General features: G+C 35.4%; 1 protein-coding gene across 3 annotated transcripts in view; it reads right to left on the bottom strand.

The window, feature by feature from the left end:
* The window catches only part of IL1RAPL1 (interleukin 1 receptor accessory protein like 1), a 697,071-nt gene that overhangs the window by 605,072 nt on the left and 64,109 nt on the right, over positions 1 to 27,890 (bottom strand). For 2 of the 3 annotated variants that reach the window (XM_054056063.1, XM_054056064.1), the window contains exon 2: positions 5,730 to 5,835. In XM_054056063.1, coding sequence (XP_053912038.1) covers positions 5,730 to 5,811 — 82 coding nt within the window. In that variant the 5' untranslated portion in view covers positions 5,812 to 5,835. Of the gene's footprint in view, positions 1 to 5,729; positions 5,836 to 27,890 lie in introns of those variants that run through there. The other variant, XM_054056066.1, reaches the window with a different exon arrangement.

Here is a 27,890-nt window from a genome sequence, read left to right as displayed (position 1 = left end):
CAAACCATCTCTGTGACCAAGTATCTATTTAAGCTCACTAAAAAAAACTAGTGTTCTTTCCAACAAGATTATTTTCAGGGTTTTTTTCAAATGAAAACTATATGATGAAAATTACTCCATAGCAAAGCAACACATACAACATTCTGTAGCTAAAGAAATATTGTAAAGGATTATTTTTTTTTTTTTCAGAAAAATACATTCTTCCATTGAAAAAAAGAACATGTACTTTCTGTACATAAGAAAGTTGTCTGAGAATGAACAACAGGGATTTCCATTTAATCTCCACTGCGGCTTTAACTGTAAAGGTTTCCCCTCATCTTTCTCTCTCTCTTCTCTTTCAAAAAGAAAATGTTTCAGAGAGTTCTCCCCATTCAGTCCCACAGCTATGCCACAAACAAGGCTGCATAAGTATATGTCAAGTCAAAATGAGTTTTATGAAACAATCCTCATGTGAAATGAAGTGCACTTCTTAATCAGGTCATGATGCAAAAATATTCCCGTTCCTCCAACGCAATAAGAAAGTTGCACACATCTTTGCTTAGGACCAACTTTCACTACACTTCTGCTTCTTGCCACCAGAAAAACAGAAAAAGGTTTTCATAGTAATAATAACAGTCTTAGCTGTTTCAAATTATAAAAGCCTTGCTCACGGAATTTAATTATGTACATCAGATAGATTCTAAATATTATTTCAGGATTTGTGTAACCACCCAACAAGCCACAAATATCAATTAATACTGGAAAACTAACTGTGAAAATAGCAGCTAGAGACCATGAATATCAACTGCCATAGAGTCCTAATGCTTACAAGAAGTATACCCTTTAATTGCTGTAAATGCTTTGATCCAAGCGCAGTGTACTTGAAGTAGTGTATATGCGAGTGTTCGGTCTATAAATTGTGTAAGAAAAAGAACAACAGATATATGTCTATTCATTTATTTTTTTAACCATCTGATTACTATTCAGTGTATATCAGACACAACATGACATTTATCAACTAAGTATCTTTTGACAAGAATCCAAGAAGAAAATACTCAGGCGATCAAAACACAGGCAGAATGAGGAAGACAATGGCACCACTGAAGGAAAGACACTTAGAAGAATAGGGTGATTTAAGACTAAGTCTCATCTAGAGGGGTTATAAAAGATTAATAAATAGACTATACAAAACAAAATACAAACCCAAATACTCAAATACTGGGTACCAGTCCTCTGCTAAGCCGCAGCACTCAATTGTGTGCAATTTCTTTAAGCATTTTTGACACGTAAGCTGTATTCTAGATATAGATATTAAATTATTTTCTGTAAAATAGTGGCAGTACAAGTATTGGGCACAAATGCATAAACTGAATTCAAAAAGTCTTCCTACCTGAAAAGAGTTCTTAAACTGTCACAGGTGAAGAATTTTCATGCCACGGATTTAATTTTTTAAATTTTTTTTAATAAATTATTGAGTTCTCATTATGACATTTGTCATGTAAAATCTTGGCTTTGCTTATCTTAAGGTCAATGTTGCACTGATCACGTGTACCTTTTCCATTTAAAAGAAATATTTTTTTAAAAAGTAAAACTGTCTCATTTGTGTAGAGATATTTTTTTATGTATCTGATATTAGTCTCTAAAACATATCACTCTTACATGAGAAATAATTCATAAAAATTCATAGAAGGGCATACTTTAGAAAAATGTCTGTTTATAGTTCTTTAAGAGAACTGAATTTGTCAAGCAGAATAATCACTTGACATTTTACTATATAATCTCAGACTGTTCCTTGGAATTCCCCTAGTTAAAACAGAAAAAAATAAATCTTGAATAATTGTATCTAGCTAAAATGCATATTTTGCTCCTATAAAAGAAACTAAAATTCAGAAATACCCATCGCAATGTCAAAGCTCTTTACTGCTTTTCTTCATAATGTTGATCTTCCATACAAGTACACAAGTAGAACCATCCATAGTCATCCATCATAGCTAAGGCACAGAAATACTAGACACTAAAAAGAGAAGTAATCTTCTCCTACATGACAAGATACTTTAATCTCATCACAATGATGTGAGGAATCTCATACATATACTAATAAACCATCATGGGAAAAAGTGGTCTTCCATTTAAATTATTTCATCATAGAGTAAATTTGACCTAGGAAAGAAAATTCCCATTCACAATAGCAGAACTGAACACTGAATATTAATTAATTAATTGATGATGCATAATAATCTGTAGAAAAAACAGGTAACTGCAGAAAGCAAAAACAACGCTTACCTTTTTTGATTCAAGGCAACACTAGATTGCTATTAGACAACAACAATGTATTAAATGCCTCTACATTAATACTGTCTAATTATACTGAACAAATCATAATTCTTTCTATAATAAAATCTTTTTACAGATTTTTTTCTCCATTCTTCATTTTAATAGGTTTGGGTTTTAATAGCAAAAAAAAGTCCTTTATTTTCTTTCTCTATTCAGCATCCTTGGGGGAAAAAAAACCAAACCAGATGGCAATGCGGTGCTCAAGTATTTTATTTAACATACATGGTAGGGGAAAAAACCCCAAATCTGTATGGATCAGCATGAGGCTCTCTTTCCTAACCTACTTCCTCTTTGATGATTATTAAATAATTCATAAGAAAAAACCCTATTCACCACAAGCTAGTGATCAAATGCTACTCAACCTGAAAAGAACAGACATTACGAAACCTAAGTTTCTAAGGCTGTTAAACCACATGGCTAAAAAATATCTACAATTTAGTTCAAACTATGAAACAAAATAATTTCAGGAAAAATCACTGACAAGAAAACACAGAAATGCATTAACACATTAACATAAAGTTCTCAAAACACTATCAAGGACTGCATTGAGCAAGAGCCACTAAGTAGACTGCAAAAAAGTAAATCTATGCATTTTTTAGGCATATTGTAAATTTATATGAAGTTTGGTATCATGCTAAAAAGCAGGCAATATTTCCTATGATTTTGAGGTTTAAGACAATTCCAGTAAAACCACGTGCTGAACAAATCAAAAGATGCATGCTTTAAGTATTTATATTTCCTTTGCATCATGCAGGACACGGTGATCGAAAACAGGAGTTGTTTCACAAAGCAAGATGCTTTGAGATACTTAAGAAAGCCAAGAAGTAGTGCAAAAGTCAGCTTCCTGGTTAGTAAGTTACATCTGATATCCACTAAGCGCCAAATGAACGTTGTCTTTGCAGTTGCTGTTGTAGACTCCACAGCCTCTCCAGAAACTCATGGGGACTTCACTGAATACCTAAAGTACCCAGTTAACAATTGCTTCTGGTCTGAATTCGGAGGTTGGAATGATGAAGACTTGGGCAAAAGATCTTATCTTTCTTGCTTAAGAAGGCATTACAACTTGCAGGTGTTGAGCATTCAACTATAATGAACAGGAAAACTTTAAGGTGCTTAAAACTAATTGAGTCTCTGAATATATGTAGATCTAGAGAAACGGTTTTTACATCATTGTATTTATTAATCGAATTGTTACTGCTCATGTAGCCATTCTTATGTAACAAACACAGTTACCATATGCTCTAAAGGTAAAATAAATCCATTCTATGTTAAAGGGTGATTTGAAACTGTTAATAAGTTGTATTAGTTTTAGTAAAATATTTTCTTAAAAGTACTGCTGAGTGAACCTTATTTTGCTAAAACTTCTGTTAAAGTAAGGCTATCCTTGTAGAAGCACTTCAGGATTGCAAAAGAGGCCTCCCGAGCACCCAAGAGAGGAAAAAATTCAAAGTAAACCAAAACCAAACCAAAACCAACTACAACAAAAACAAACCAAGCACCACCACGTTACTACATTTCACCTATTTCTGTGGAAGTTCTTGAAGTCTAAAGTCACTAAGCAAGATGACCAAAGGCCAAAGCAAGATGACCAAATCAGATATTTTACGTTTGCACATACAGTAGGACAAACAGGCCTCTTTGGCGACACAGTTAATTGAAACTATATGCAGGATAAGCAGATCTCATGCAAGAACACCAAGAACCCCGTGTCACAGTAATGTATGATCCAAAGATTTTCACTACAATGTTTGTTTTTTATTACAGCATCAGGATGAGAATATAGCCTCTACATCTTAAAAGTATTGCATGCTTTTTTCTTTTGCTGGGCAGCAAATAGATCACTTTCCTAAACAGAAATTAAAATGTATATTTACCACTCTTCCCTGCATTGGTTAATCAGCGGAACAGGATACAGGCAAAAATAGTGAAATAAAATGCAAAGATGACCCAAGTCGTCCTATTGTCACTTTCAAGTAACAGGTATCTGATGACTGGGTGTTTTTTGGGGTTCCTTAAAAAATGGATGCCATTGTAAAAGTTACTTAAATATGATTGATAACGCTTATACTAAATATGGATTAAGGGGCCTCAACTTAAAGATTACAAGTATTAAATATTAGTCAACGAGAAAAATCTCACACAGACATATTCAAAGGATAACTATGATATCTATCTAAACTTCAACATCATACTACAAACACATCAACCCATCACCAACTTTCTCTCTGCACACAGTCCGCATATTCCAGTGTTCTTGAGTTGAAATAACCCCAAATATATTTTAATCTCAAATCTTGGTTGAGAATTACCTTACTTTATAATAGTACTCCCTGTTTGCTTTGCCTCCATCTACATTTCCAGTCACTGAAATATGGGAGAGAGAATCAGTTTCATAATGTTGCTACAATCCATTGAAAATACAACATATGTTTTAAGCTCTTGCTCAAAATGTGTCCCCCCTGAGCACCAGTTTACAACTACTAATGAACTCCAGCTAGAAACATATTTAAAAAAAATACAAAAAGAAATCAGGGCCAGACTTCTGGAACAGTACAACAAAAAACTACCTGAAACACACCAATGCCAGAAGCAAAATAACTAGTGACAACAAACCAAATTAACTAATTCCATCAATATGCGATTAAGATTTCAATTAAGAATTTAGTGTCTTTCAGTGCTGTACAGCAAGACAGTTTGCAGAAGCAGCATCCCCTATTTTTTTTCATTATTCAATGAGAAGTGAAAGAGGGGAAAATTAGAATTTCAGGACAAAAAATGAACCCCAAATCACTGTGTTCCCTTTGTTTACATATGAAGATAACTCTATATGAATTTGTATGAAAAATGTTTGGTAATCAAGTCACCATCTGCTTGGTTTCTGAAAAACTGTCAGTATTTCCTTCTCTGAATTGAACTCTTCAACCATGTACCAGGTGACCCTTTCAAAACCAGTTTGTGCTGTTCACTCTCCATGGATATTAAATTTAATGTGCTTGATGTATTTATTGTATTACAAAAATCAGTAGCCTAAATCAGTACTGCATGATCTTCATATCTATGAGATTCTTCACCATAAAGTAGTCATAATAGTCAAACAGAAATCTAGTAGTACGCATTAACAACATGACTGCAACAAAGTCTTTTAAGTAACTTAAATTGTTCCAGGAATAACTTTCCATCAGCAGATGAATCATTACAATGGCTTCACATTACATATCTGATGTCAGCATTTTTGTTTTTTTCATCAAGTTCACGTGACAAAATATAGTCTAAAAATACAGAGAAACTACTACGTATATTTCGAAATCCTCTTAACTATGTTTCAAATGAGTATAACAACATCTTAGTATATACATGCAAATATTAAGCACCTCTTTCCAAACCACATTGTAAAGATGGAGTAAAGACTTACTTACCTGATCCCCTTTTGGTCACAACCTTCAGGCTCTGAGTTAGAGTAGCATACAAGAGAATCAAGCTGTGAATAGGAGCTTTCATCTTTTGTCTTTCCGTGTCTGCTTCCTAGAGTATCAAAAAGAAGAAAGAAACACTGACCTTACATTGCTGCTGAAACAAACTTGAAGTAACTAATCATAATACTGACATTGTAGAAAAGCTGAATACAGTGTTTGTGAATAATTTATTGCACCCAAAATTATCTATTGTTCCTGAAAAAAGATGCGTAAATTGAAATCACCATGAAACAAACACATGTGCACACTATATGTAACCCTGGAGCTTAAGTGTCAATTTTGTCTACATATTTAAAATTCACTGGGTCCCTGTTAAACCCTTCTAACAGATCTCCTGAATGAAACAACTTTGATTAATTTATTCCATGTGCTCTTTTCAGTAAATCTGAAAAACAATATCTAGTCCTTGATTTTTATCATATAATCTACTCCTCCTCTGCAAAAGAAAATAACGCCCTTCTTCACATTAGTTTTGCTTCCATTTATTAATTCCATAGATTGAGCACAAGATTGATGGTGTAACAAACAATTTATTAAAACCTAATTTGCTCATCATCTTAGGAATAGCAAAACAAGAAACATAAGACTGAACCACAGGAAACAGCAGACCCCTATAATTTCCTTTCAGATGAGCCGAAATCCCAAGAGCAAGTTCAAACTAATATATTGACTACCCTAAGTCAGAAGTGAATGTTATTAGGATGGGAGACAGGTGAATCACAGGCCTTCACTTCTAAGATGTGAATAAAGGTTTGTATTTCTATTATTCATGTCCTCTGGAAAATAAGTGGTATGAGTTGCTGGTAAAGGCAGGGACTAAACATTCTGTTAATTCCCCATATAACTAAGAGGGTGTCACCTGGTCGCGATGGTTATCAGCTTTGCTCTGGAATGGCTGACAGGACTAACATCTCATATTTCAATGTGTTAAAAGAGGAAAGAGAGACCAAATCTGTCTAGTCAAGCTGGACATTAGAGTCTATCTCTGCTATCAATATTTATTATAGTATTTTATGAAAAAATATTCTTATCTAATGGAGGGGAGGGGCTGTGATCAATGATTTTGCAATATTATAAATAACGACCCAGATGAAACCAATGTGGTTTTGATATCGACCTCTGTTAAACACAACACTGTACAGCAACTGAAAAAACTCTCAACAGGAACCACATAGAACAAGCTTTGATTTCAAAAGACACCATGAATCTTTTGCACTTCCATTGACAGTCAGGCTACTGAGTACCCGAAACAATTTTTGAAAGCGGTATCTTAAAATATCTTTCTCTTAGAAGAGAACAGGTGGGGGTGAGGAAGAAGAAATAGTGGAGGTGTAAAAGAGCACATTACAGGAAGAATTAATTAAATAATGATGACTTCATATAGAAGTCATCTTATGGCTTTATGTTCCAAGACATTTGAGAACTAAGGACAAACTTACGGCATTAATGATTGTGACTAATATAAAGATGAGGGAGTGAGACAATACAGTTTGCAACAACAGTTTGTGATATCTTATTTTTTATAACAATATTTATACTCACACAGAAACACACAAGCATTAGGATGTTTGCTCATTCATTGGCTGTGAACAAACTAGCATTTAGGCATCACAGGTGAAGGACTATCATGTAGTTACATTCACATGCAGCCTCGGGAAATTAGGTAATATATTGCTTATCAACACAGAAATTAAAATATGAAATATAGGACTTCTATGAGTTAATTTTAGTACAATGCTAACATTTTTAGTTAAGTTTAAAATTTAACTAAGTACCATGAGCACTGGAAATTATAAATTATATAGGTCTTTAGAATTTTAGAAGCTAGGAATTAAGGTTAATTTTCCAGGGGCATAGAGAGTAGATATCATAAAGTATTATGCCACATTTTACTCTAGACCTAAGTCAAGCTTTCTGAAATCAAAATCTCATTTCTCAGTCACTGCACTAACTGATGCCATAGGAAATCCTGAAGTTGATATCATCAGCCTCCAGGGTACTAGCAAGAGTCAACTCCTTGCTCGGTGTGAGTCTAATAAATACTATCCAGAGAACCACAGGATCTTACTATGCAATTACAAATTCACTGAATAGATTCTGACTGTGAAAGTAGATCTAAACACATTTTTTCAACCATTTGTCAAAAATTATATTGCTGATTACTGTGAAAGAAATGCAAGTATATACAAATATTTGCTTATATATATGTTTATATGCATACATGTATTCATATGTATTTATTCATATTTTTGTAGGGAAACAATGCAGTAGCTATAAAGCTTGAAGTTACCAAAGAAAACCTCAGTAAATACAAGAATGTCAATTAGAAACAATGCAGTGTTACAGCAAGGATTTCATTTTAAACAAGTGATGCCACCATGGAGGCCTTTCTCATGTAGATTAATACTCAGAGATTGAGATCTAGTTTAAAGGCATAAGCAAAAGTGACTGTTGCCTATTTTCCTTGTGGTAAATCCCTAGAAAGTAAAGCTTGTTGTTGCCTTTGAGATAGCAGAAAGCACTTACTGCTTGAGGGAGGGAAAAACAGGAGCAGTGGCTCCCAGCAGCAGCCAGTCTCCTTGCAGCAATATGAGCAACAAATCAGATCTTACATGGGCTCTGTGCAGAGTTTTCCAACTCTTCTCTTCTGTTTCCACTCCCTTTCCTACAGGATGCGAAGTTTTTCTGGTCTTTTCTTCATTTTAAAAGTCAAAAACTCAAACAAAGAAAATGGAAAGAGTAAAAGATCAGTACACAGAGGCTGATGCCTCATGACTTTGGAAGTTGTCTGGGAGGCTGGAAAATCTCTCTGACATCATTGGTATGACTGATAAAAAACAGGTACTTAACATCTCATGTACCCTGTTCCAGGTGAATGCCTCAGCAATTGACTATTCTAGAAAATGTCACCCTAGTTGTGAAAAAAATAAGCAAGTCAGAAAGAAAAAAAAAGAAAAGAAAAGAACTATCCGAACATCCCAAGGGACATCCCACAAGTTCATAGAAAATGCCTTCATAGCTGCAGTGAGTATGCCTGAGGCCTAGATGCTGTTACATACTTAGGTTTTAAACTGAAAACCAAAAATGCATAATTTTGAGAAGCCAAATTATTTACATTGAGTTGTGTGATATTTCACAAATTGAAAACACCCTTCTTTGAGCAACAAATTTTTTAAGGGAGAAACAGTTTTATAAGTCACCTAGTGGTACCTTAATTTTTAAAAAAATTTGATTTAACAAGCAGAATAAGCCCGCTGTTTCACTAAGCAATAGGCAGGTGAACAACTCGCATACACAGTCCTTTTTACTTTTTATTTTTCTTTCTGAATTTCTGTTACCTCCACCAGAAAGCTAAAGCAATGTATGGTTGCTATAAACTTAATTGCTGCTTTTAAAGTTGTATTAACACTAGTATGTTTTACATATTCTCTGGTTATTAGATTGCCAGACTACATGGGTGAATAGTCGACTAACAAAACCTTTGAGAACCAAGGATTTTTGGTTCCCTTTTCTTTATACAACAGAAAGATCCTAATATTTTTCATCTTCAAGCAGTACTCACAAATTCAGATCTTCAGTTGTGGGTTGTTTGTTTCTATGAACCACAATACTGAAAATATGTTGAATATTCCTGAATATCTATAAATATGTTCCACAAAAAATTTAACTGGGTATACTATTAGTGTTTTAAAAAGTCATTTCTGTAGAAAGTGTCATTGCTTGACACAAAAGTGACACAGAAAGCCTCTCGCATCTGTACTGCCAAGCATCTCATTTTCCAGTTGAGATAGAAATAGAAATACAGCTGTATCTCAACACTAACATTCTTGAGGGATATGCCGAAAAAGCATTTTTTCTTAAATTGTCATATATATATACCCATTGTGAGGAAAATACATAAACGTACACACATGCTTCCTAAAACAGTTCAGCAGAGATTAAGCTAACAATAATAACACAATTCTTTATAAGGCAGGAAAATGGAAAAGAAAATTTTCATTTCCTAATTTTACTTATGTTCATTTTGAACCTTTCCCAAAACTTGAGTTAAAGTTAATTGAAGTAAGAAATTTTCCATTGGCTCAGTCCCTTAGAATAACTTTAAGGGGTTGATTCTCAGTTAGCCTATAAATGTTAGCTAGCTTCCATTACCTAATTATCTGAAAATAACTTTTTTTCCCCATGCTGCCTTTCTAACTTAGAAGAATGTTCCCTTATACATATTCAAAACTAACTCATTACCTTCCTCCATCATATCCTCTTCAAAGAAAAAAATAAAATTGCAAGATCCTATGTACCCTGCAAAACACTTCACGACTGTTCTGTGGAAACATCATGAAATTGCTATTAGCTAGCATGATTAGTATACTTTTTAAAAATACAGCAAACAACAAAAAAAAAAAAAAAAACAAAGCAAAGAAAACAAAACTAACTCTTAGCTTAATTCTGTGTCTTTCCATGTAACAGAAGAGCCTTTAGACAGCTGTAAAAATCTCACAGATGTCAGTTTCTCTTCTTGACAAGTGACAAATGGGGTAAGCACTGAAATCTCCTTTCTTGGTTCTGGGATTGTGGAACAAGGCGCAAACTTGTTACTGGTAAACCATAAACAAGTCACAAAATTACAGAGAAGCTTCACCTGATTACATAAAAAAAACCCCAAATAAACAGAAACGTCTGATCCGTTACAGCCTCCTTTTATGTGGCAGTTCTTTATAACCCCCTGAAGAGCATTAAGTCTGTAAGTCTGTCTATGGGATCTGATGAGATGCATCCCAGAGTCCTGAGGGAACTGGCAGATGTGGTTGCCAAGCCACTCTCCATGATATTTGAAAAGTCATGGCAATTGGGAAAAGTCCCTGGTGACTGGAATAAGGGTAACATTGTGACCATTTTTAAAAGAGGTAGAAAAGACGACCACCGACCTATCAGCCTCACCTCTGTGCCTGGGAAGGTCATGGAATAGATCCTCCTGGATGCTATGCTAGCTCCACAGGGAGGTGACTAGTGGCAGCCAGTATGGCTTCACCAAGGGCAAGTCCTGTCTGATCAACCTAGAGGCTTTCCACGATGGAATGACCACATCAGTGGACATGGGAGAATCAATGGATGTGATCTATCTGGATTTCTGTAAAGCCTTTGACACAGTCTCGCCACAACATCCTTCTCTCTAAAGTGGAGAGCTATGGATTTGAATGGTGGACTGTTCAGTGGATAAGGAATTGGTTGGATGGTCACAGTCAGAGAGTAGTGGTCAATGGCTCGATGTCCAGATGGAGATCTGTGACCAGTGGCGTCCCTCAGGGGTCCGTATTGGGACCAGTGCTGTTTAATATTTTCATTGATGATATAGACAGTGAGATTGAGTGCAACCTCAGCACGTTTGCAGATGATGCCAAGCTGAGTGGTGCAGTTGCCACATCAGAAGGACAGAATGTCATCCAGAGGGATCTGGACAAGCTGGATAAGTGGGAGACCTTCTAGTATTAAAATTGCTCAATGTACCTGATTGTTCCATTAAATGACTTTTTGGTGTAGTACGTAATGGATAAGATTTCTGGACACTGCTTTTTCTATTAAAAGACAAATAAAATGCAACAGATTGCAGATACCTGAAATGTAACACATCATATGCTTGTGAATCCTCTACTGAAGAAACAGTTTAACACCTTGTCCTTCTGAACCACAGATTAAAATAGTTACATAGCTGAAAACTCTCTGACCCATACTTTGGGCAACTGCTGTGGCTAAGAGAAAGTATAACTTCAAAAGAGAAGTAAAAAAGGGAGATGACAGTGGCTTTCCAATGGTCTCATAGCACCTTGCGGGATCCAGGTCAGTGGGGCAACCTTCTCAGTTCCAGATAATTCATCAGGGTTAGTTCAGCCAGTCAGACATGCTGGTTCAAAAGAGGCAGGCAAGGGAAGCCTGGATAGTATGCCAGTGAGTTATTTGCTCTCAGGGTAAGGAAACAATGGATGGACAGGAGTTTCTGTTCATTCCTAAGAGCCTTCACATGAGACAAAAAAAAAATATATAGGCCTAGATCTAAAACAGCCTAGTATTGTGATTTCAAGTAGATGTCCGCATCTTAAAAGTTCACAACTGATGATCACAAAGAAATAAGATTCTCAAACTGAGGAAACGTTTTTGCAACACAGCATGTGAAACCAACTGGACTGAAATAATTGATGGAAACAACATATCTAGTAGAATACATAAGAAATGTGTGCTCATGATGATAATTAGGCCAATGGGTTAATTGGAAAGTTTGAAACCATAATTTCTTTTTCTGGAAAAAAAAAAAAAAAAAGAAAAAAAAGATGGTAACCTGGCAACCTGGCAACAAAATTACAAAAATATAGCTCAACAGCTAAGAAAGGTAGTTGGAAAATGATTGCACCATTACTTAGTTTCTTAGGGGAGACAGACCAGACTGCTAGTTCTCTGGAAGAGAATAATTAAAACACATCTCCCATTTTATAGTCTTAAGTACATAGACTTAGATGAAGAAGAGAAAGTCAAAGGACCTTCAGTTTGCTTTGAAACATGGTGCTTCCACAACGGAAAAAAGCCTTCCTTCCAAATCCAGAAGTTCACAATTTTACCAATTTCTTTATCTATGCTAAAACTCTTCTAAGATGTCATCTCACTATAAGAAAGAGGATAATTTCATATATATCACATATAAAGCATTCAGGCAGGTGTAATTCACCACCTATATGGGATTTCAGAGACAAGCTACTGCACGATAAAGACAAAAGAACCATATGAAAAGAACAAGAAGGGCCTAAAGAGAAAGATGCATACGAATGTAGGTCAGCTTTTCCATTCAGATAAAGCATCATGTGCATAATCATTAAAAGCAGAACAATTTCTACAAAGGCTATCGTCATTAAATTGGTTTGTGAAGTATTTAAACGTTGATGATATGTTACTTAATTGTAATATATGTCTTTGTAGTTTATCAAAGTTATCAGGAGAAAATTTCAAGACTGGATATGACTAAAATTTGTTACACCTAAATGGCAACTTATTAGGGCACACAGGACTACCCACCACAATGGCTGGAAGATAATAATTATTTCAAAGGAGAGCAAGTTCTCAATTTTGTTTTCTTCTCCTGCAACATTTTCTTGTGATTCCATAGATACAGCCATCATCACAGCAGCTCTTTCTGTGCTGTTCCACACCTCATCGCTGTGAACCATCTTGCGTACAACACTGACAAGCACATCACAATTTTCTAAGTCCAGATCTTTTAGTATAAAAAAGAGTGGAAGTGTAAGAGGAAGCATTATAAATGGTGCTAAAGTTTCTCCCATTACAACTGGAAAACATTTAGCTGCACTGACACAAGATAACTTTGAAGCTGACAAGCTCATGGTTCACTTTGGAATAACATTCCTTAATTCTCCTTCATTTTTAGTGTTGACATTGTTGCTCTATTTGGCTAGTTTTTGAAAAGGATATCTTGACCCCTTTAATTTCTTAGACAAACTCTGCTAGCCAGTGAACTGCCCTACCACCAATCTGCTACCTAATAATCCCAATGCTAAAGAAACTTTCATTGCTTGAATAGAAAGTAGCAGATCCATGACTCTTCCGCGTACATTCAGCTCTGAGCTAAAACTATACTGAGATCCAGTGTCAGAAAGTGGTGTCGCTGGTCTAAGCAACTACAACCATTAAGTGCTGCGGAATAGTACCACTTACTACTAGCTGCAGATTTTGATTTGACACTAAGAGGAAGAGGACATTTTCAGAAGAGGCAGATCTTCCTGTTTAAAAATCACGTGTTACCAATGTGTAGCCATGATATATATGATATCCAGCCTTAGAAATGCAAAAGCCTGATGGATAACAATAACTATTCCAAAGCCCTCCAAAATTATTTTCAGATTATGACAAATGAAAATATACATCAAGTAAAGATTTACATATATCCTGGTCACAGACTGAATATTACACTGTAATTTCAGTACATTCAGTATATTTCTGGCAATTTTCATAGTTGAGAGCTATAATAATGACATTCTTCAACATCTTGATTAAAAAAAATAATGACAAAAAATAATAATAAAAACCAACAACTCTACAATAACTTTCCTGTGAAATTAGGAACATTGTCTTCCACCATGTCAGGTGCTCATCTATCCCTTCAAAATCAGGATTTCAGACACTCATTGATAAGGAGGAGACTGAGACCCTCTCTGGTGTCACCTGTGATAGATCAGGGACTCCAAGCCCCTAATTCAAACCTTTTTGTCTTAAAATGGATGAGATGTATAACAGAAATGGAAGAAGAGACTAGAATCCTGAGACTCTTTCTTACCTATGGAAATGTCATAAGTATTAAGCCAGAATTTGTCTACTCTTGCTTCTTTTTCCAGGATCCTGAAATTAGTATGCAAAGCTGCAGAGCACCTTGTTTTCCCCAAAAATTATAGAGATTGCTGTCATCAAAATAACTGGTTGAGGCATTTGGGAAATGTGGGTTCCAATCCTTCAAACCTAGAAGACTTACATAACAATGTTCCCATTTCCTGAGCATGTGCTGTAATTCCATAACACATATACACATTGTGTGCTTTCAAAGGAGCATATTGCACCAACTAAAATGTTATCGTTTAAAATAAACGCAAATGTTTATGGTAGCTCATTCAAAACTATTCACTTAATTTCTGTTGTACAGGGTAGAATGATTCTCATCATATTCACTAAACATTAAAGTAGAGCATTCTATAAAACTTTATCAGCTCCTATTGTGAAAGCCCCCAGGAAGTTTTAAAAGCTGACTAGAAAAGCATCTGGTTTCCACAGAATTCAAACTGAGCATAAACATGTTTGTCCATTAATCCACGCTACTGACTGACTACTAGTAAAAAAAAAAAATTACATATACAAATTCTCGATCCAGAAGAGCACTGTTGAGGTTTTATGTCTTTGAAAAATGGATGTCTAAAATGTAGGTGCATTCTAAAAATATATGCATCAACAACCAATGCTTATATTATTTCCACAGGATTTTTAATTCAATGACATACTCCTCTCATGCACACTAAAAAAGAACGTGGTCTCTCATTGTCTAACAGCAGCCAACCCAGCCTCATACAACGAACTGGAAAGAAAGGGTTCTTTGGGTTGCTGCAGAAGTAACAGATGACCCACAGGAAATGTCAGTCATCTGCCTACTCCTGACTGTGGATTGTTCAAGGCTGTTGTGTTCACCATTTACTGAGGGATTAGAAGTGAATGCATGTGCAAGGTAAATTCACAGGAAGTGAATTTGATACCATACATACAGATCTTACTGACTCTTACTCTCTTCGTTGGTTATAGCACCGGGATATTAATAAAAGCTATTACAGGTATTAATTAACCTAGAAGTATAACAGCTTATGAAGTTCTGGTCCTTTCTTTTTCTTTCTTTTTTTTTTCCCCCCTTTTCTTTTTACATTTATTTAAAGAAGGTTGTTCTAGGGCTTCCAAAAAACAATTCAGGTGTGACAGTTTCCCATTGATTCATCAAAAGGAAATAATTGGATAGGCCAGATACCAAGTGGACCTCTACATAGCCTGTTATTATCTCAGTATTATTCTTTAACTGTTTACATGATGGGGAAAAATATTCAGTTTATTACCCTTCCAGATCAAACAACATGGGATGAATTGCATAACCGTTTGAGGTCATAGGCAGTATTGAAAAGTATCTTTACAGACCACAGAAATAACATGAAAAAATAAATAGATCTTTAGAGAAACAAGTGTAAATTATCAAATTAAGCAGATGTAATCAACAAAATACAGAAAAGATGAAGAACAGCTGGCTACATATTGGTTCTGCAGAAAAGGATCTATCAATTGTGGTAGAAGCTATATAGTAGTCATACTACATTTCCTAAAAGAGTTAATTGCCATCCTAGGATGTGCACAGAGCAGGACAATTGTGGAATCTGTACCTTCCGAGATCTAAGGATCTTTTTAAAAGTACATTTAACGTTTGAACGCATTGCCTTAGTACAGCTGATGCTGACATTGGGCAGTGGGATAGCTTTATTCCATGCTTTTAATTCTATGAAACTTACTCTGAAAATAACATTGGGATGTCTATGAAGTGAACACAATCTGGAACATACTGCTTCAAAACAAAGTGGCAGGGAATGAAAAAGCTGTTAAGCGTGGGAGCACAAGAGTGTAGAGCACAGGTAACAATCAGTTCACCAGTACTGGCAATAGCCATTACTCAGAATGTATCATATAGAAACAAATGATGGTCCAATAAGGACTCATTCAACAGCTAGTGCAGCCAACTCATGTTGAAATGCTGGATTTGTCTAACCTGTTATGTTCACCATTATTTGAAAACAATAAGCAATCCTAGAATAGATAGTGGTGTTGCTGATGTCTGACCACAGTTTTGGCATAATAAATTCTGAGGTGGATTAAAAAACTATATATGTGTGTTTCATTTGTTATAGCATTGTGGCTCATGACAGTGTCAAGATTTTACAAAAAAAAAAAACCCAAAAACCAGAAAAGCAGAGAATACTGGTAATTCTTTGTTTAGAAAACTATCTGTCTTGAAATTGAAGAACGGGGAAATAAATCATGTACTCAATGTCTGGACTATGTGCAAAATTAAAGCATGTGAAATACACAGTTTAGCTAGCACACCACATTTCAGCAATATCCACATTATCAGGTCATCCTGTATTTCTCAGGAAGCTGAGAAAAGAATCAAAAGAATGGCTTAGAATACATGAAAAGACTCAAGGAATATCACTACGACAGTGTCATTGGTTAATGGTAAAGCACAGGAACATGTGGCACTGTGAGTCCAGGCATTATAGAGTGTAAAGCATTATAACTGGTGCATGAATTAGGCATGAATTAGTAAACAGTTCCAGTTTACTTCTGGAACTGTCAATCAGGTAAAAAGTAGAAAGGAAGAAACATGAATTGGAAGAGTGAAAAAATTCATCTGCGAAATTACACATAAACAAAACATCAGGTTTTTACTTGTGCGTATTGTGTCTAGAAGGGACCATCACGTTTGAAACACCCCCACAGTTACATCCACCCTTAGCCACAATGCAGAGAACATAGGGACAATGTAAGAATTCAGGGTGAGGTGCCCTGCAGTTCTGTATTAGATCCACTTTAAACAAACGGTGTAAGCATAACATCCTTGTTCCTTGTTAAATTACATGCTGTAGACTGATATTTACATCTAGTTATTGCCTATTGTTTATTGCCTTATATACCCTGCTCACAGTTGTACACACTTTACTGTGTAATGCTAACAGCCACAATCATTATGTACCTTGAGGCCACTAAAGAAGCCAGGAGAGTACATTCCTTGCTGACTTTTGCCCACTGGGGAGAGAAACCTATTTTCTGTTTAATTTGCATGCATTGTTAGTAATTATGTGCAAATGAACTGTTGATGGAGAAAAGTGTTAAAGTGCAAAATCCTGATGGAAGCAGGTTTTAGCAAGTGCAGAGTATTATCACAGCTCTAATGGAACAAGTACTATGCTCACCGAGAAGCTTTTAGCTCTGATATAGATGAGCCATTAGATACTGTCAAAGTTTTGGCTATCATCTTGTATCAATCAACTAACTTGAACTTCATTTTTTAATACAAATATTTAATAAAACACATTTTGGTCCCCTGTGAATCAATTAATCTCCTGCTTTCAAAGCAGGGGACATGATAAGGGTTTAGCATTTTCCGCTGTACTCTGTTTTCTGTATCTGCTGTCAGATAGTCACTGAAACATTATATTTTATAAGGAATCTTCTCAGCACATGCAGTATTTCAAGAGATTTCATACAGTCTACAATATTTAAAAGACATTAATCTGCCACAAGGATAATTTTGTCTTTGAAGCAGATACCTTTGGACAAGCATAGTAATTCTCTTAGTTTTATATCGTATACAGGTTTTAGGTTTTCTTGTGAACTTGTTCAACGAACAGAATGTAAAAAAACCTTTGCTGAAGCACACTAGCATGAGTATAGGGATATTCCGAAAGAAATGGAGAAATTGTCTACCCTGACAAAAAATCCTTTAGTTTAAGGTTACTTTTAAGCGAGTGTTAGTTCTAAGCACGTTCGATATTACCGAGGCAGGATACACCCCTTTCAATGCTGGTGATTTCAGGGCTTGTCAATACTAATTACTTAGTCCTGAAAATAAAGGGCTGGATGTGTGCATTCCTCCTACTTACTCAGAGAACTGATGGCTTATGCTGGGCACTGCTACTGACTTTGATGCCCACACAAGACACATGGCAGTAATTTAATTACCTATGAATTATCAAGGGTTCTCAATTGTTTAAAAAATCTTAGAAGTTGTATTGCTCCATCGTCCTCTACTTCTGCTTCCTCTCATTGTGTATACGCATTTAGTGCTATCTAAGAAATTCTAAACACCTCACATTTTATTCACCACCATTCTCATACATCCACAAAGACATGAAAAGTTTCCACCAGATGCAACAGGGGTAAATGTGGTGGTGTAGTAGGCAATTAACATACTTTGCAGAGAGGTCAAAAGAAAAGTGGGAAACAGGAAAATCAAGTTGCAAAAACACACTTTAAACAAAGTGGCTAATTAACATTGTATGTGACTGAAGGCATGGCAGAAACCAATGCGAGATACCATTCAGACGCATAAAGTTTAAAGCACAGTCTTAAAATGGTGCACTTTGACAGGTGTCCACCAATAGAAATTTCACTTAAATTGTCACAGGTCGATTAAAAAGGTTTATTTGTTAGAGTAGAACAGGTCAGAACCCACATCAAGATTATAGCATATATATGTCCTTATAATTTCTTTATTAGACATTTGTACTTCAAGCACGTTGTTGAAGGGCCCCAAAGCTTCCGTTGATTTTGCATTTTATTTTATTCTTAATTTTATTCTACAGTTGAAAAATGTCTACTTAGCAGATCTACTTCTATTTTTGTTGTCCCCATCCCCTTCCTCCTCCCCGCCGTCACTGGACTATGTGAGTGTTCTATTCACTTTTGCTGTGAACAAGGAATCTTCAAGGAAGGGTCAGATGATACAGGAGTGAAAGAGGAAATGGAAGTAGGCAGCTCTACAGCCAAGAGCACTTAGATCTGCTTAGACTGTCACTGAACTCCTGGCTTACCTCCTTTTATCCATCCTTTTATCTTGCTGACTAACCTAACCTACTGCAATGCCTGAGTATAGCTTTGTGTCAGCAAAGCAAGTGTGGTTAGTGTGCAATGCGTTTGTTAATTCAGGATGAATATGCCACGATATCAGGAAGCAATTAACCGTCTACATAGTTCACAAACATAAGTTAGCTTCCGAAAAAACAGTCAGCCTAGCTTGCTGAGAGGCCTAGACTACCTACACGAAAAAAAGCCCTCCCTAAATATCCAATGTTTGCCAAGTGTATTTTGAAATGAAAAGACTGCTTTTGGACCAACTGAGTAAAGTCCTTTAACATGGATTTAAGGGCATACTTATTTAGACCATTATGAAACAAACTAAATAGTTTGACTAGTTCTCAGCTTTTCTCCTTAATAAGTAGATGAGACAAAGTATTTTTCAATAGGTATGAAAATATCAATATTACAGTCAAAAAAAGTCCTTCCTCTGTCTGTGGCTAGTTTAAAATTATTTGGTTTACAATGTTCACAAAAGATCTAATTCTCCTTTCTTCATGAATATGTCTAATTGTCAATGAGAGTTTTACAGATAAAAGGGATGACTTGCCTCAAATTGTAGTCCGTGTTTGTCCCAGTTAATTGAAAGTTTTGACTGGAGAAGAGCAGACTGCAGCTCTCATTTAAATTAATTAATAATGTTATGAAATCATTTAGCTGTTTTATGTATTACAGCAGCGGCTAGTGTAGCTTAAAGGAAAACGGAAAGGGACTATTCTGCTTTCAACACAGCAGTCATTATGGCCTTGAATTTGGTAAAAACATCATGCTAGCGTTTGATGACTGTTCCCTGGATGACTATTGCCCTGAGAACAGATTATGCTTGTGTAATGTTGTCTGAAACAAAAGGGCTTCAGTTTGCAATCTTACTCTCAGCACAGTTTGATTACCAAAGCAGGCAAGACAAAGAGCTAAATTATGCAAAAGTGTCACCCTCTCACCATGCCCCAGCAGAAAAATCTGAGATTCTTACTCAGAAGATTGTATATCAGATTAACCACGTCACTTCCTATAACACAAGACAACAGTTTTAGGATTAACAGATATCTCTTCTTGTTTTCCATTATCCTTTTTAAAAGCAAATTGTTTCCAATAAGCTGCACCAAAGTCAAAAGTCAAACTCAAAGTCAAAGACAATCATCTGTATAATCGCCACCAGCAAATATTCACGCACTTGAGGTGAAGGCATAAACATAAAATCTCAAAGATTTCTTCACACTGATTTCATTGTCATGATCACCTTTTGGAATTAATATCTTCTCAAATGCATCTGTTTTCCAGGTTTCTTACCCTTCATTTAAATCACAAATTTGATAAGGAAGGAAAGCTTTTAAAATATCAACGGTACACATTAATGTTTTTCTGAAAATCCAGAAGTTTCCTTCACTTATTATGGTTCACATGAATCTGAAGATGTACCATCAAGCTTCCAGCTCGTTCTACTGTTGAGTAATAATCCCAATAAATATAACTTTATCCATAATATTTATGATTTAGTATAAAAATAATTTTTCATTTCTACAAGGACTGCACACCCTCTTCTTTACTATAAATAGTAGCGTCTATACAAAGCACAAAGGGCAGCCTTGAAAAGAGCATGGAAATACTCTCTGATAGCTGAAACAAAAATGGTCAATTAAACAGAACAAAAAAAAAATCTCTACCCTCTCCAAACCAATATTTGCTACCTTCATGCTTATTCAAAATTTGAGGGAAAAAAAGCGAAGCTTATTTGAATTTATTCCAAATGACAGCCCTTGTGAGGGACCAAAAGTTGTTCATGAGATTTAATAATTAACCTTCACAGAGGATGTACACCATGACAGAATATTTTTACTCTTCACAAGCTTTGCCTTGTGCATTTAGATTTTTATACTTCAGGCAAAAAGTCAGTAAGGTACAGACTTCTCTGAGAACCCATTTAAGAGGCCCCATTTTCACAGAAAAATATATTGGCCAAACACCATCACTTATTCTTAATGACAATGAGTCACTTAGGATTCTTCAGTGTTTGGGCATATAACTTCTGTGAGAGTAAACTTGGAAAATCCTGAATAATTCTGCTATAATGCTGCTTGGAACAATCCCCAACTTTTAAACCAAATACATTATTCAAGAAAAAGTGAATGCTTTGTTCGCAATTGCATCAATATATTTAGCAAGTGCTGGAGTAAACATATTTTGGTATTTAATACCAGCCTTACAAATACTAAGTGCTACAGTAAAGTGGACAAGACAATAAATTCTCTTAATTTTTTATTAAACACTAATATGTTTTAAGATTGTGAGAGTGTTTTGATAAATTAATGATTACAAAATAGATAATTCAATTACCCGTTCTTGCTTAGATTTTAGAAATTCAGTATGTGTGTGTGTAAGAAAAAGAAATTAAAAACAAAAGGATGTCATCTACCTGAACTACCAGAGACCTAAGGAGAGGGACATGCTGAGCATTGCAGGGAATCTCCATTAGAGTGCATCATTTCATGCAAGCCGTGCTATGCCATCTTCAAGAATGCACTCAGAACTTATTTTTTATACTTAGCATAGTTCTAAGTACACATCCTCTTCTGCAAATGCATGAGGATTTTTAGATTCATGCTAAATTGCCAAATTCTTACCTGACTTTGGGAAAGATGTTCTACATTTAGAATAATAATAATAAAAAAACCCAAGTTTCTTTTAAAACTTTTTATTTCCTATTCCTGCTTGTTCAAATGAAAGTGAGTAAATGGTGAACTCAGTTGTGTGGTTAGGGTCACAGAAGGATAAACTTTTAATTTCTGGTTAAATTGTACATATGGACCCATCAGTTATTAATTTCAGCATTGAGGGTTTCCCTTAACGTTTCTCTATGTTGGTAAGTTTTTCTCTCCAATTACAAAGTATTTACATTTTGGCCATTTTTAGATACTATATAAATGTAAAAAGGAAAATACATGAACTAAGTGCTAGTGTCTCTACTTTGTTCATACTTGGCAATAAAAGACACAGTATATAGTAGAAACTGGAGTGAATAATAAAACTCTGTAGTCAGGGTTGGCTTGATGCAACAGAGAAGCCATGCCCTTTTAATCTATTCCTTAACCATAATAAAGCACAGAATGGTGAGCTGGCAAAGTATACATTTGTCAACTTGCAGCAACTGTCCTCATGGGAATTCAGAATGACTTCTACAGCGTGCTTTATTCCTAGACAGTCCCTGCTAAAAAGAAACAGGTTTATGCTGTTTTAACAACCCAAATCATATTTTGTATTTCTTCCTCTGCTTAGCAATAAAAATAATACAAAAAATATCAGGGTAAGTGTTCAGGAAATCACCGATGACTTAGTTTATAAAAGAATTCTACCACATTGTCTTGAAATTATTGTGGGGCTTAGAAGTTTCAATAGCTGCAGTGATTTTTGTTTAAATTGCTAAGACCACTAAATAGCCAGCAATCATTAAAATGTTTTCTAGTTTAATTACATTATTTATCATCATGCTCTGAACTGTACTTGGCAGCAGATTTCTAATGTTTGAACTATACACAACTTCTCATAAAAGCAGAGAATAATCTTCTAACACAGGAAATGTCTAATTCTTCTATGCTAGCAGCTGTATACTCTCTCAAGGGCTGTAGGAGGATGAGACAGGAAAAATACAATCTAGTAACAGGAACAAGGGAGATCAGTTGGAATCACAACATTCCACAGACTTTTTCAAAATGCTTCTTTCCATAGTATTGTATAAAAAAAGATACAATGCAGAGAGGATATGCTAGTCTATTTGAAAGTATAATCTTTATGACAGCACTGGCAAGAGCTGTTCATTTCATAAATGGCTTGTAGACCAACCTCTTTATTATTCATTTCCTTTTTCAAAGAAGACCATTATGTCTTTAACTGCTGCAGCAGGATAAAAATAGTAAAAAAAACTCCCTCTGCATATACGGAATTAGGTTGTAAAGTCAGATAATGGTCTGATAGAGCAGTTGAGATGTTCCACCAACAACACCTCTTTGGTAATCTCTGCAAAATATGTTCTTCTGGGACAAGTACCGATCTCAATATGGTCCCCTATAGAAAGCCATACAGAAAATTGCTTGAATGTATTCCCTTTTCTTTCATATGCATAGGAATTCGACCAGAAAGATTAGTTTTCCTCTCCATATATATATATATTATATCATCCCAAGGAGACAAGAAAGTTTAAATAATGTTGAAATACTCAGACATCTCTACCCTTCTTTAAAAATATGAAACTTTCTAATGGAGTTTGGATATTTTTGAAGACATGAGATTCTCCAATAATTTAATTGGTTCCTATCCCAGAGGGATAAACTGTACATGTTCCTATCATATTTTTTTTCAAATGAAGAGCCACTTCCCAGTTGTCTTCTTGACTTCTGGCTATCTTACTTAAAAGTTGTTTATATAAAATCGAGTTGTTCCAGTCCTCTCCAACCCTTTCAATTCCCAGAATGATACCCCTGGTAGTGTGTGCCCCATACATTAATGCAAAGTAATCATGAAATAGCGATGAAATAGAAGCAGACTAAAAGAATAAGATCCTGTCAAGAGGGATATACACATCACAGATGCTGGTGGCTTCAAAACCATGTTTAACTATCTGGTATACTGGTAAGAAATGCTACATCAGGAAAAACAGAATTAAGTATATAAGCTACATCAGCCCTTTGTCCTGTGCCATATGTTACACATTCATGCATTGTTAAACATCCTGTACATACGGGAGTTCAGTCTGCATAATATAGCACTGTCTTTTATTGTCTCCTTACCAAACAAGCAGATATTCTGAGATTATATTTTGATGCTCATTTTTCCCAGGAGAAGCCTGAAAAATTACATTCTCAAAATACTTTCATTTCTCTCCATTTCCCCTTCAAGCACTGAAAGGAAGGACCGTGATGTAAGGTAAGACACAGCGCTTGGTCCTAGCACCACAGTTTCAAACAGAAAATCACTTTGATCAAGCTTGTAGACATAAAGATGATATTAGGGGGATGCAGAAGAGGAGACACCTGAGCTGATACAGGCCTTGAAGAGGCTGCAGTTGGTAAAGGAAAACATACTTGAGGAGTTGAGTGATAAACAGGAAGCAGCAAAAAGCAAAGGAAGCACAATATGCCGATCCCCACCTTCTGTGCCGCCCATTATCTCATCAAGGAGATGGAGTGATGGAATGTGTTGATGGGATTGGAGACCAGAAACTGGGTAAGAGAGGTGTCTGGATTGAAGCTGAGGGTTTTTTGTTTTTATAAGTTATTTAAGTGTTGAAGTGTTTATCTGTTTATTGATACCAGAAACAGTAATCAAAATTTATGGTAACTGACAATATATTAAATTCCCCAATTTGAGACTGATTTTGGCACACAACAGGTGCTGCAAAAATGAAGGCTGAGGACTATTAATGTACTTTATTTCCTGACTTTTTTACATTGGAAGAAATGATAGTTAGCTTGAGAAAACTTGTTTAGTTCAACTGTAGAAAAATCTCCAAAACCAGATAAAAATGTTTTTAAGTATCCGAAAAAATAATAATTGTCTTTTATTAAGCACTCCTAATTTTTTTTCTTGCAGTTCAAAGGTTATAAGGCCCACCTAACAAAAGCCCAAGTTTGGAATAATGACTTAGTCCATTGTCTTAACTTCTGTGCAGTTTAATATTGCTCTTCAGTAGCCACAGCTATCTTCTTTAAAAAAGAAAAATAAAGAAGAACACGGTAAAGGGAAATAATCTTTCTCCAATTATTCTTGCAGGCCTGTGATATTTATCAAAATTTCAAAGGCAAATAGAGTTCACAGCCATTAAGAAGAGAAGAGAATTATTTAGGTGAAGCTATATGGCTAGTATTCATTAAAAAAAAATGTTAAGACTGCTTAAACAATTCTACTGGTCACAGAGCTCTGCAAATTACATTTTACAAGCTATCTAGTGCAGATGAGCCAGGAAAAGTTGTCAAATGATTTGTAACACACATAAAGTACTCATACTGAACAGAAAATAAATAAATCCAAGCGAATGAGACCTGATATACATAAACAATGCAGTTCAACTGTCTTTATACAGTATTTATTTCTTATGTTACAGTCAATTTTCTGACTGTTATAATAAATCCTTCATGAAGTAAACAAATGGCTGGAATTTTTTAATTTTTGTCATTTTTAAAAAACATTTAAACCAATAAAAATTACATTTCTGAATTACAGAGCATAGTACATTGCTACTTAATTTATATGGGCTTTACCACAATAAGAAAACTAAAAGTTAGTTTTGTGTATAGGAGAATAGGAGAAAATAGAAAGAGGGGCAATAGTGTTGTATATGAAATGGAGCAAGAGGGTGCATTTTTTGACCATTGCCTTTATTTATAAAATGGCAGTATTGCCTTAGAAAGGTTGTATGAGCATGAGATAAAAACACAAAGCTTCAGTGTTTAGCATTTACGCATGCATGCATACATGGACAAAGAAGATATAACTTAACAGAATTCAACAGTACAGCACTGCACTTAAAACAGACTAGCAAGGATTGTTTATAATAACTGAAAAATAAAATTATGCTGTTTCAAGGTTTGTTCTTGCCCAAATAACACAAATCAAGTCCTGGAAACTTACATACAGCAGTAATTATATACCCTGCTAAATAGCTACGTGGACTAAATAGCAGAAGACACGCTGCAGCCAGACAATATTAAAAACCCACATTAGAAAGTGTGCATCTAGTGAAACAATGTGTAATAGATTAACAAATACTTGGGTCACAGCGTTACCCATATAAATTTGCGCTAGTATGCCAACTTGCACAGATCTGCAGGAATTTTGGTAAGCTATAATGTGAGCTGAGGTACAGGCTCATTTTACAGTGAAGTAATACACATTTGATTTAAACAGACATGCAAAAACAACAGACGTTCTATAAGCTGACTTTACAGAATATACACAGATAGTAAAGCACTTAATTAAATCTGTTTCCATGACATTTCGTTATGATGCACTTCTATAAATTTGTTTGGAATTGACCAAATTGGGAACAGTGTTTAGATAACACAAGGTAACTCCCATGCATCATTAACATATCCTTGCAAAGTAAGGTCACAAGACCATCAGCAGTACATCTCTGTCTAATACCAAGAACCCATATGCTCCTTGCTACCTCCTGCCAAAAATCCTACTGTACTGTGGAGAGAAATTCAGCGTGGAGAATTGGAGTTCCCAAAAGATAATGCTTATTACAATAATACTCTGAGGGAAAATGCTTTGTACGTTTGGCTGGTAGAGATGGATATTTGCGGGAAACCATTCATTACCTCAGTTTGCTCAGACAAGAAAGAAGACACCCCCACTGCCAGCTTCACTCCCTCTCTGTCTCACACACACCCCCGCTCACTCGCTCACAAGCACAACTGTTCCAAAGACTTCTTAATATTTTTCTAAGAATCATTTAATTACATTCAGTAGAAGCTGAGGATAGGAGTTAAGTAATTGAAAGGGAGAGAAAAGAAAACTTCATTTCTTCTTCCATTGGCAGCTTTGTCTAAAAGTAAGGCTGCATGAAGCACATCAAAGAGCCAGATTATATAATTAGCTAATAGCCACTATTGACATGCAAAATCGATTTATGACAGCTATCCTTGCAAAGCCAAGCCAGTTTAATGCAATAGATTGTGTACCATTCACTTTTAAAATGTAATCATTGTTTTTATCGTAAGGAAGATATATTATACATAAACACCCACAAAGCATACATAGCTGTCTCTGAGAGCAGAATATTTTGGTAAAGTGTTTGCTGGGACAAAGCACTGCTGCAGAACAGTCTGGGACTAGGAGCCAAATATGACCTCAGTTCTTGCCCCAACAATGAAGGTCATTGTAAAGGCTAGTTTTGACAATATTCACATTTTCTTTCTTATTTTGGCTACCATCAGCAAGAAATCTATAAAAAGCCATGTCATTCTTGAGAACAAAAGCTGTAAAGTGAGGTAAACAGCAATGTTCTAAAACATTGAAAAAAGAGTTAGAAGCATGCTAGATTTGCTTTTTCATAAAAATTGTTTGCCAGTCTCTAATTGGCTTTCTACTTCCTGAGCCATACACTTGTCAACTTTCAAAATAATTATTCACATCAGGGAAGCATTCACCTGGAAGGTCTCATGATGAAACTCAAGCAAGCCTTTAGCTGGGGATCAGAACAGAACTGTCAAGATCCATGCAACCTTAAAGCATGTAAGCAATTGCATTGTATCTGAGAGTCTTCAACAGGATTGCTTATGCAAGATTATGCAAGTGAAGGAAGCATTGGTAAGTCAGCCCCAGGATGTATATTATTTAAAGTGTATACATTTCTAGAATAGAACTGGGAACACATCTCATGCATGTGGAACTACACTATACAGGTTTGTTTCTCAACACTGAAGATATGCTAACGTCAAAAAGTTTTACATGAAATTACCATTATCAGGAACCACATCACAGAACTGTGTTTTCAAACATGTTAAAAATATTCTCTTCACACTGTACTATGACAAATAGAAAAAGTTATTGGCATAAATTTAGTACTGGTATATGAACCAGCACAAACTATGTTCCTTCTGCATTCAGTAGGCACAAAATGATAGTATCACAAAGACAGGAATAAAGTTTTTGAAAGCAACTAGGAGATGGAAATAGACATATATCTGCTCTGCTCTGTATACTACGAATCTTTATGCAGCTGATAACATTGAACAAACACTGAGTAAATAATTTCATTTTCATTGCGTATTGATTCTACTCAGCTTTGAGATGAGTGTTGATAACAAAGCAGAAGATTTTGATTAAAATTAAACTAAAGATATGGTGTCCCCTCTAGCATGGAATAAATTAGTGCTTTCATTTGGAAAAGATATATAG

The sequence above is a fragment of the Cuculus canorus genome, chromosome 1, assembly GCF_017976375.1.
Source record: "Cuculus canorus isolate bCucCan1 chromosome 1, bCucCan1.pri, whole genome shotgun sequence".
Taxonomy (NCBI): domain Eukaryota; kingdom Metazoa; phylum Chordata; class Aves; order Cuculiformes; family Cuculidae; genus Cuculus; species Cuculus canorus.
This window is presented reverse-complemented; position numbering and strand designations above follow the sequence as displayed.